The 11,342-nt window shown below is 35.4% G+C and overlaps 1 protein-coding gene across 2 annotated transcripts; it reads left to right on the top strand.

Annotated features, from left to right (window-relative positions):
• Window positions 1-459: 459 nt before the first annotated feature.
• On the top strand, window positions 460-8,867 carry LOC107482770 (branchpoint-bridging protein). 2 transcript variants are annotated; one of them, XM_016103341.3, is made up of 9 exons: window positions 460-667; window positions 2,255-2,609; window positions 3,552-3,677; window positions 3,822-3,861; window positions 3,954-4,036; window positions 6,251-6,328; window positions 6,462-6,515; window positions 6,652-6,780; window positions 6,889-8,867. In XM_016103341.3, the coding sequence occupies exons 2-9, from the start codon at window positions 2,325-2,327 to the stop codon at window positions 8,455-8,457; spliced, it is 2,364 nt and encodes a 787-aa protein (XP_015958827.1). In that variant the 5' UTR covers window positions 460-667; window positions 2,255-2,324; the 3' UTR covers window positions 8,458-8,867. The 2 variants fall into 2 exon arrangements, with proteins under 2 accessions (XP_015958827.1, XP_015958828.1); XM_016103342.3 differs by having other exon boundaries at window positions 461-667; window positions 3,825-3,861.
• Window positions 8,868-11,342: the final 2,475 nt, after the last annotated feature.

Genomic DNA, 11,342 nt, shown 5'->3' with positions numbered 1-11,342 from the left:
GTGTGGATTCAGCATGGGTCTGTGTTGGGATTAAGGCACCGTTGCGGGAAGAGTTCTATGCGCGACACGTGGCTAGAGCATCACAACTCGAACCGTGCGTTTTGCCCCCTAACAATTCGGACCGTCAGATAAACATGTATGAATTCGCATAGTCCGATTTGTGTTAATCTGACACTACACAGCTGTAAAATACCTATGTTCTCCGTAACCATATCCAACCCCATTGTTGCGTCCTTATTAAAATTAAAAAGCATATAAAACACTTTTTTCTTTTTATATATAAGCTATAACATATTATATATATATATATTATCTTTATTATATTAAGATAATAATATTAATAAATATCAATGCTAAAATATTTTATTTATATATTTTTTTATATTTATTTCGCCTCATGATTATTTGTTTTACAACAAAATCCTCCCCGTATCCCTAAGATATTTTTTTTGCCTTTTTTATTTTCAATTTTACCATTACTGGTAGGATTGTAAGAGGGCGAAGACTAGAAACTAGAAAGCATTTTGATGCGAGTTCTAATTCCCCTTTTTTAACAGTTGCGCAAGCTGCTACAGCATAGTTGTGAAGAACCTTCTCTTTAAACACAATTCAGATTCATAACCCACCCGTTCTCTCTCTCTCTCTCTCTCAAACGATAAACAATCAGGTTCGTCCTTATATTTCCGATCTTTTATTTAGGTTAAAGAATAGATGCTCTTGAAGAAGATGAATTTATCATCAACGTACTGTTGTATGCATGTATTTGAAGTGATAGAGAATTAATATATGGATTCATGTATTACAAATACAGCTTATATAGGTAGAGATGTAACAGAATCAGTTGAAGGCAAAACAGATTCTGTTACTCTTAACAGAACAATATCAGAAAATTCCATAACTATTTTTTATTAGTTACATCAGTTATAGTTGATTAATTTCATGCCTCTCTTTATAGGTCTTATAATCGTTTTTCTTTTCTGCATTTCCATGCGTGCAATGTTATTCTGCTCCACTTTCTGGTGTTTCTGTTAATTCCGTGTATATACTTTCTTAGAACAGTTTCATTGAACTAAGATTTGTACTTACTTTCACACATACAGAAGCCATTTTTATTCTTAGCTTTTGTTCTTGTGAGATTTTAGTGTAATTGCAAAGTATAGCTTCTTGTAGTTGTATCATTGATGAAGGAGAACTTCTTTCTACAACATCCTTTAGTCTGGTGTTACTTTTTTCATAGTGTTGGGAATGAGGTGTGTCAACTGCATTTCCAATACGAATCTCAAAATCACGATTATGCTTCTGGCCTTCTGTTTGAGGTTGTATTCAAGGGGAATAATTTGTTACCCTTCTCATTTGGTGTGCCCAAGTTTTGTGAAGGGTAGACTTTTTGCTGTTGTTCTTTTGATTCATTCTTTCCGGGAATACTATAGTTTTCCACATTTCATGGCATGAGGAGAACAAGTTCTTTTGTTGCTACAATCTAGTGCAACGTTTTATTCTTGTTGACAGACAGTGGTCATAGAGTATTAAACGTCTGTTCCACATTAACTTGTGGAGGTTGACTTTTCCTTCTTAAGCTGTTTTAGTTGGCATCCTGCTGTCATCATGAACGTTTTTACTGTCAAATATACTTGGCTATATATGGAGGAACAACCTCTGCAGCTACAAAAGTCCATGCGAGATTATTGGTTGCTGCCATTGCAGGGTAGTAGGTTATGTAGGGCTATGAAAATTGGTGATAAAACACACCAGTTTAACTAGGCACTTATAAGTTTCTGGCTTAGAGTCACTTTAGTGCTACATGCTTTTGCAATTCATTGCTAAAATGAAAGGAAAGAAGACTTGATCACATGAAAGATGTAATTGATATGTCATTATGTCTGTCAAAGTATTGGAACTAGAAAAACAAAAAATATGAGAAACTCAATAACATCGAGTTGTAACAAGCTAAAAATTTCAATTAAAGGAATCTCAATCCAGGAAGAAAGACTCAATAAATGATGCCAAAGTGCTAAACAAGACCTGAAAAGTTGTCATAGCATAAAGAAATTTCCGGGCTTTAAATATCTCAACAAAGCACTCACAATGAGAATCTAGACATTCCCTTGTGTAAGGAGAATCTAGACGTTAAGAATATGAATATCTCCTTACACAATGGAAGTCATCAGTATTTTATATGTATTGTGAGTTATACAAAGTATTGCTGTATATATCAGCAGTCATTGAAAAAAGGTATGGTGTTTTATTTTTGCAGATTTGCTTCTCTCTTGCCGATGATGTTTTTGCAAATTTGCCTTACATGTGAAAAGTGACTGGATAAGGGGATGAGCACAAAGCTTGATGTAGCATCTGCTGCCGAAAGTCCCAAGATGTCTGCAGCACCTTCTAGTGGCCAAAAGCTCTCTTTATTTGCTGCAAAATCTGGTTTTGTCATCCCCAAAAACAAATTATCAGGTTCACTGGTTCCTGTTTTCCGAGGGACTAAAAAGGATGGGATCACTGGAGCTATCAATGAAGAAACTTCAAAACAAATTGTGAGGAAAACAAAATGGGGACCGGATCTGGCACAGGATGCAGCTGTGAAGAAGGCAAAGGCTTTAGCTTTACAGGTATTTTCTGAATCCTTTCAAATGATACTCGATTATTATTTCAACCATTATATATAATAGTGTCAATTTAAGTGAATTTACACCACCCGTAACTTTTTACAAGATATATATTTTATCGAATTCAACTATTGAATTACAATTACATATAATGAAAATCATGTGGACTAAATTTCACCGGAATTGGACATCAGTAAGCATGTAATTGATGAACCTTTTGTTTATGCATATTTTGAGCAAATATATTATGTTGGTTTTCAAGTATATAAAAGGTATATCTAACGATTTTGGATTTTGATGGATTTTTTAGAGATGATCTATAACATATAAGCTTCTAATTCAATGCTTGTTACACGAACAAAAGTTATTAAACAGTGTAATATTTAGTTAAATAATTGATGCCGGTGTCAATTAATCCTAACTCTCTCTCTCTCTCTCTCTCTCTCTCTCTCTCACACACACACACACACACACACACACACACACACACACACATATTTCCTTTGTGGGAAATTCCCACCTATTAGTTGTTGATTTCCTTGAGAGTATTCTATTTTAAGATTAAGGTTTCTTATTTATATATAGATTGAATGACTATGGATTACCTTACCTCTCTTTATGGGTGTCTGTGAGACTTATCCTCACTTAAAATATTCAAACTGCTTCTCTGCATATGTGCTTTCCATAGGCTTGATCGCTGAGTTTTAGTAGCTTGAGATATGTTTAAATATTTTAGATGTATTACCATTGGACTGATATATTAGTAAACAAGTAGCATTGCCCCTCTTTGGGGTGGTACAAATCATTCTTAGCTAGGTACTGTTACAATTCCCTTGTAATTTGGCTGCCATTTTGTTTGCATCCATGCAAGTATTTTGCATACGAAGCTCTTGTCTAATGTGTCAAACAAGTGATATGGCTGTGTCTTTTGTACACATTCTATAGATTCGAGTAGATCAAATTACAAAGCAATTGGACTCAGAAAGACTGGAGGTCGGGAGTCCTCAGAACTCATCACTACGGTCACAATATCGAGATCAAAGCAACTATGACCCAGCAATTAATAGCAAGGTTGGCCCAAATTGACCCTATTCCTAGTAATTATTTTGTCTATTATTTTTCCAATATTCTGTTTATTCTAAAATAAACACTGATGTTAGTTTTCCTTATTTTTCCAATATTCTGTTTTTCTTATTTTTCCAATATGGTACTAAGAAGTCAGAAATGCTCGAATTTGAAAAGCGGGAAGCAATAGGTTAGTTTTCCTTCTCGTATCCTTTTTCTTTCTCTCCTTTAACTCTCATTTGTTGCTCTTTCCATAATAATTGTGATTTTGATCATCTCCAGGTGAAATACTAAAACTAGATCCTAATTACAAGCCTCCTCCTGGTTTTAAGCCATTGTTGAAAGAGGCCAGCATTTCTTTGCCTGTAAGTATCGATTATGAAATTGTGAAATTCTGCTAGAAAGTACCATTTGAATTCCATTCTTAACTTGTTATATTTAAGGAAAAGATAGATTCATTTCTTAATTTATAACACTGCACTATGAGTTGCTACTAGCCGACCATAAAACATATTTATTAATTCATGGGCGTTACTCCATCTTTTTCTTGAATCTTGATTTTGTCCATGTGTGTATATCTATCTCAGCATCCTCATCTCAACCACACTAATCTTGTGTTCATGTTCACCCTTTGCCGCCCAACCCTGTGTTTCATACAACATTGTTGGTCTAATGGCGGTGCAGTGAAATTTGCACTTAAGTTTTAAAGTACTTTTTTGCTACATGTAAAACCAGAAGCTTTCCGCCATTTTGGCCAACTTACTTGGATCCTGTGATTTACATCATCCTTTATTTTTCCATTATCCTAAATAATACAATCTAGATACTTAAATTGTTTTACTTGTGGTGTTATATTTTCTTCCGTTTCATTTTTTTGTTAACATTTTCCCTTCCTATATGAACTTACACTCTATATACTCTGTCTTAATATGACTTATGCGCAAACCATATACTTCCTTGAATACAGAAACACTTAGATGATTGTCACTCTTACTAAAATACAAAACAAGACTTTAGCTTTAGTAGTATTTTGAAAATACATATCTGGAGCTCTAGTAGGAACTTCTAGGTCCAAAATTACATTTAGTTGATTTCAAACTTTTGTTGCCAAATTTGTCTCCTTCAAATCCTTCTAGATAAATCATCCCACCATCAATGTCCTATTAGCAATCTCTAATCCAAGCTTTAAGGACGACTTTTATCCTTGTGGAAGCTTGTTCTCACACCTCCAAACAACTCAAGAAACAGCCCAGACCATCCCTCTTCTGGTCTTTTCTCTCTAGAGCACAATTTCTTTTTGGTTTAGTTTTTTCACTTGAGTCTTACTCATGGATGCGAAAGCTATAGGTAAGCAAAAGTTTTCTTGACAAAATGAGTAAATGATGGAGCAAAAGTTTTCTCGACAAAATGACGGAGAAGATGAGGCAAAATTATGAAAGTAGTGTGGTGAAGGCCTTCTGCCAAAAGGGATAGAAAATGGGAATCAATTCCTTGATTCTTGTCCCATTGATTTTCTTGAGATCTTGAAGGGGGAAAAACAATTGTGAAATGAGAGTAGAAAGAAAAGGAATGTGTTAAGCACCTAAAGAAAGTGGAGAACCACACCTTAAAAGTTAGTTGTTAAGGAGGAAGAATCACTCTCCTTAAATACAACATCAAGCATTTCATACTATTCGATGTGGGACTTTGAACACCCCAAAATACCCAAGTCTCTAACAATACACCAGCCCTAGAGAGCCGATGTATAAGGTGGCTTCACTTTGCTGACACTGACCCAGCGGTAGCCACTTGGCTACTGGCTATCAGTATTTGGTATTTACGTTATTATTCAATATTTATCTTAATCCAACCTATACATAGTGCTTTCTGTGCCGTCGATAACTTATGCACTGATACCATTGTTAAGTACCTATGAAAATGGGGAACATACTTTAAAAGTTAGCTGTTAAGGTGGAAGAACCACTCTGCTTAAATACAACATCAAGCATCCCATACCTCTGGTTGTGGGACTTCAGGCACCCCATCATATCCAAATCCATATCAGAATGCCATTTTCTTCATGAAAGGTGAAAGGTGTGGTGATGACGCTAAGGGTGGTGTGGGTTTTGTCTCATTCCATCTATTTACTAACTCAACATGTGAATCCTATCCACATTAAATTTTTTAGAAGCATACTTAATTATTCCATAACATTATTCCCATTACTAAAAAGGGAGAATGTGTACTTGAGATTATAATTCAATATATATAGATTTTTTGCCCCTTTCAAAGTATAAGATGTATCGGATCCGAGTTCCACAAATGAGTGTCGTTAAAACTCCGCATAGGTTGCAATATATTTAGAGCATTAACATAGCTCTGTTTAGAGTAAGAATGTAAAATGACACAATAGCTTGTGCTTCTGATATGTTAATGCTAGGATTTGGCATACTTTTGTTGTAATTTAATTTCTGTGATGTTCTACCATTGTCTTTTAAAATAATATATCTTTAACTCTAAACCTGATACCTGGCATGCAGTTGTATATAACTCATATCAAAGAACACAATGATTGCTCATGTGCGATGCCATTATTACAGGTCCTAGAGTATCCTGGGTACAATTTTATTGGTCTTATATATGGGCCTGAAGGTGATAATCAAAAGCAACTCGAAAAGGTAAGGTCCATCATATTGGTATCTACATCTGATGATCGGAATTCGACAAGCGGTTGTCCTGATTGTGATTACCATTAAATTCTGCTTCCTTATATTTTATTTGAAATTTATTCATCTAATTCATGCATATCAGGAAACTGGTGCCAAGATTAAAGTACATGGAACCAAAGCAGACACTGGAGAGAAAGTACGTTCCTTAATAATATTAAGGTGCTTTTGTTCTGCATGAATCATTTTGAAGTACTTCTTCAATATGATTTTATCTGGAAACAACTATAATCAGTCTTGAAATTGCCTCCATTGATTAATTGTTTCATTTTTAGGGTGAAATTAAGCCAGGAACTGATATCACATGCAGTTACAAAGAGATGCATGTCAATATATCAGCTGATAGTTTTGATAAAGTGGATGCAGCAGTGTCCATCATTGAACTACTAATTTCCTCTGTAGCTGTGAGTGTTGGCATTTTATGCAATGGACATGTTTATTATTTACAGCGAGTTCAGTTATACTGATGCTATTTCAGTTATTTAATGTAACTGTTGCTATCTTCTATTCAGGGGAATTTAGTTTCTGGTTCCACACCCTCTGTATCTGGGGATGGCACTAATGTTCTGAGTCAAACCCAAGATGGGCTACCTTCTGGTCCAGTCTCTATGGGTCTGGAAAATCAGGCTGCAGCACAAGCAATAGCTGGCACACAAATGCATGGAAATCACCTTCAATACTCCAGTCCATGGTTTTCGGCAGTTCCGTCTCATAACCCTGTAATTGCTTCTGATAATATGCCCCCACAAAATCCATCAGATCTTGCTAGAACTCCCAATTTTCAGTCACAAACAATGAATCCTTCAAACATGCCTTCAGCCTTTGGTTTTCAACCTGTACCTTTCGCTGGATTCCACCTGGCTATTCCAAATCAACAATCTTCTGTGCAAGGACTACCTCCTAGACAGATTTTACAGCATTCACAGATGACAAGTTCCCTGGGTCACGTTGGACCCCCAAGAAATCCATCAATGATATCTGTACAAAATTGTTCCGCTCCTACAAATGTTTCAATGTCATTTCCGGTTACTTTAAGCCAATCGGTACAAGTAGGACAACTCCAGACATCAGGGTCTTCAATGCCTCGGCCTCTATCTGGTATGTCTCCTTTAACGGTGCCTAACCGCCCATTTATCCCTCCCAACAACACTTCTGGACAGAATGGAGTCACTATTAAAATGTCTTCAGATCTGAACAGTATGGGGCCAATGGCTCCACCCCCAAGACCTCTATCTGTACATCCACAACCTGATGTTGCGTATAGGCCACTACAATCAAATATGTCAATGATGCCTCGACCTGCTGCTTTTCCACCACAGCAATCAGGAACTTCCCCTGGACTGCCATCATCTTTGGGAGCAATGGTTCCCCCAGTACCCGCAACTACTCATTCATCTGCAAACCATTTATCTCGACCTCTTTCATTTCCTTCACCAGGAATGGCTCCTTCAGGTCCATTACCGCAGCAATCAGGAACGCCTAATTCTGCATCTGGAGTTTCCTCTTATCACACCCATGTAAAGCCACCAGTCTTGATGCCCTCAACTTCAGGAAATTTCACTTTTCAATCACAGCGGCCCAGTGCAGATAGTCAAGTGATTTCCGGACCGAACAGTCAAGCTACTATACAGGGTGGTATATTTGGTGCCCCTGATAAAGCTTTTCAAGTCTTTCCAAGGACGCAAGTTCCCAACCAGATGGATCAAACTCAAGCTCATGCATCCGCTGTCCCCTTTGGCGGAAGATCTGGTCTGGTCCCTATTCCACCTAGACAAGCTGCATTCCCATATGCTGGTCAACCTGGTCCTAGATCTCCAGTCCCACAAATGGGTATGAGGAACTTAATTTCTCCTCAAATGCCCAATTTTCCCACTGCTGGTGGTGTACCAAGAAGTGCGCACATCCAGCAAAATTATCCTGCTCCGAGAACATGGGCAGGTATACCCATGCCCCCAAATCATAAATTTGGTAATCCCTCCATTGCTTCTGGTAAGCGGGCATATCCTGCAGACCAGATTTATGATCCTTTTTCACCTACTTCAATTGCACCTCCACGGCAGAAAGGTAATCCTGGAAAATAACACAATTTGTTAGGGCTACAGATTATATTGACAGTGAAAATTTAGGCTGTGTTTGGATTATGTTTGAGACAGAAATACAGATACAATATATCAGAAAACTTGTTTGGTTGCGAAAGAAACAACTTTTCTGTACTTGCTAAAACTGGGGACATAAATATGTCTCGTTATCTCTATCTGAGAGTCAGTATCCGAGCACAGCCTAATTAGGGTGCAGTAGTTGGTGGACAGATCTGATGTTGATTACATTGGTTAGTGAAGGTATAATAGTCGTTATTAATTCCTGAGTAAGAAGATAGATCAAAATCTTAACAGATTGTAACCAATATCATCCTTTTTACTTTATCATTTCCTTCGGATTTTTCCTATCAACTACGTTGCACTAAAGCTCGATTTGATTGGCAGTAACTAAATATTTCATGTGTCGTTCTTCCCTTTTTAGCAATATGTAAAAAACAAATCGAAATAGTCATCCTTTTTGGTCACATCTTAGTAACTAAATCTGTAGTTCAAAAATTGTCCTCATTCATACTTCTGGTTGCTCTTGGAAGGCAGTGCACATATATTTGGTTCCCCAACAGAATTAAAGAAGAAATTTTGGTTCCTTCCCTTTTGCTATTTAATTCATCTTATGTGATTCTTTTGTGCTGCATAATCAACCAGACCATGTTCTTTATGCGTTATGGATCCTTTTTATGTCATCATAGTTTGTTTCTCAGCCATTAACAAAGACAAACTATGACATCTAGGACATAGTTGTTTGTTCTTGTTTGAACTTTAGGCCAAGGACTAATCCGTCACGTACTCAACTCCATTAAGGGTTTGTCGCTAACCATACAAGACGGGATTTAAACTTCCGACATTTGCTTAAGCGGACTAGTGAACTAACTACTAGATCAACCCAACTTGGTTACTAATATTTTGTCAGCCTAAATATCTATAAGTATAAAGCATCGGATAAATTATAATTCTAACACTTAGCAGGCAAATAATAATAATAATAATAATAATAATATGGTTTGGTGAGAAGTGAAATTTCCAAAATTGACTATTATTTCATATTTATAGGAATATGGGGTGAGATTGGTAATTTTTACATTTTGTTGAATTATAATTATATATGAAAAATCAAGGTTTCAGAATAATATATTTGAAATTTAATAAAAAAATTATTATTAGAAAATTAGGATGAGCAACCGATTTAGCTACAAAAAATTGGTTGCTATTAAGAACGGTAATGTTCCATCGGAGACTAATTTAGCGATGGAAAAATTGGCTGTCGAAATTGGTCACTAAGTTTTGGTTGCTAATTAGTGAGTGATTTAGCAACTGAAATATTGGTCGCTATTTAGCGATCGACTACCTCAGCAACAGATTTAACGACGGAAAATTTGGTCACTATATAACAATTTATCTTGTTAGCTATCGATTTAGTGATTGAAAATGTTTGGTATGAGTTTTGTAGCCTTAGTTGAAAATCAGTTGCCAAATCTTAATGACTAACCTCGGTCGCTATTTTAAATTTAGATTTTAAGGACTATCAAAATTGATTGTTAAATCGGTTGCTAAATTGATTGTTATACTGATAATTTCTTGTTGTGATATTTCATGCGATAGCTATCCAACTATCTATAAATAAAAAACGCCTAATGAGGCGGTCCAAAAATCCTAGCCCTCCCCGCCTAACGGCAGGCATAGCCCGTCAAATATCTTTTTTTTTTTACTTTTAACTATTAAATAATATATATAAAGGCATAAAAAATTATCTCCTATTTTTTACTTTTAATTATTATAATTTCTAAAAGTATAAACAAATTATAATTTTTATATTCACAAATATTAAAGTCTTTGTAATTATAAATATCTAATAAATATAATTATAAACCAAGTTTTCATCCAAAACATAATTATAAAGATTGTTCCCAAAGCAAAATAAATATAATCCAAAATATAATTATAAATATTGTCTCTAAAACAAAATAAATATAATCCAAAATACTCAATTTTCATATTCATTCTCTTGTAAGTTGGGTTGGGGGAAGTTGGGTTTTGGTAAAAAAAATTGTAAAAATACCCCTTGCTAAAAAAATTCTAAGCCCGGCGAAAAAGCCCACCCCGCTAAAGCCCGCGGTTTAAGCGGTGCGGGTTAAGCGAACTTTTACTATTTGACGGTCCCAATTTTTCAATCTAACCCGCTTTTTTGGCGGGTTACGCGGGCCGGTCCGACGAGTTTAGACCCGTTTGCCACACCTAATAAATAGGTTCATAAGGCTTGAGACACAATAGAGAGAAAAATAAGAAATAAGAACAAGTATACTTGTGCTATCATAAATAATATATGTGCATGTAAAAGTAAATATATTATTGAGAGTGTAATATAATATCTCAATTATAATGAGATATACATATTAGAGAATATTAATATTAGAATTTTTTATTTCTACTCCTCTATTTCTTTTTACTTAACTATTTATTTTATAACAAATTAATGTATTGATGATTTATTTAAGGATAAAATATGAGGAAATATGATATGTAGGGGAATGTTAGGTGACCAAGTGGTAACAAAAATGAGAAATCGGTTACTATTGGGTCAAATAAAAAAAAGAGATTGATTATCTAACATTTATCAATTAATAACATACCGTGTGTTTAATTTTAGAGGAAAAAATGTGCACGATAGAGTGTAACAATTAATTAAATAGAAGGAGCTAAATGTAATTATGACAATATTAGACGAAAGAAAAAATGAAAAGAAAGACCACCTACCATTTATTCCTTTTCCTAAATATATAATTTGTGACGCAAACACCAACTATTTGCCGTATGAAGATTGAAGAGAAAAGCTCTGACTTTTTGGGTGTTAGCAGAATTGATGCGATCTTTTA

The sequence above is a fragment of the Arachis duranensis genome, chromosome 4 (assembly GCF_000817695.3).
Source record: "Arachis duranensis cultivar V14167 chromosome 4, aradu.V14167.gnm2.J7QH, whole genome shotgun sequence".
Taxonomy (NCBI): Eukaryota; Viridiplantae; Streptophyta; class Magnoliopsida; order Fabales; family Fabaceae; genus Arachis; species Arachis duranensis.
Note: the sequence above shows the minus strand (reverse complement) of the source record. Positions and strands in the feature narration are given on the sequence as shown.

Bases quoted from the DNA above. Each gene is read 5' to 3' on its own strand.
- LOC107482770 (XM_016103341.3), top strand. From the start codon at position 2,325: ATGAGCACAAAGCTTGATGTAGCATCTGCTGCCGAAAGTCCCAAGATG. The intron at 3,678-3,821 runs GTTGGCCCAAAT...TATGGTACTAAG, and splicing joins ACCCAGCAATTAATAGCAAG to AAGTCAGAAATGCTCGAATT. The intron at 4,037-6,250 runs GTAAGTATCGAT...CCATTATTACAG, and splicing joins AGGCCAGCATTTCTTTGCCT to GTCCTAGAGTATCCTGGGTA.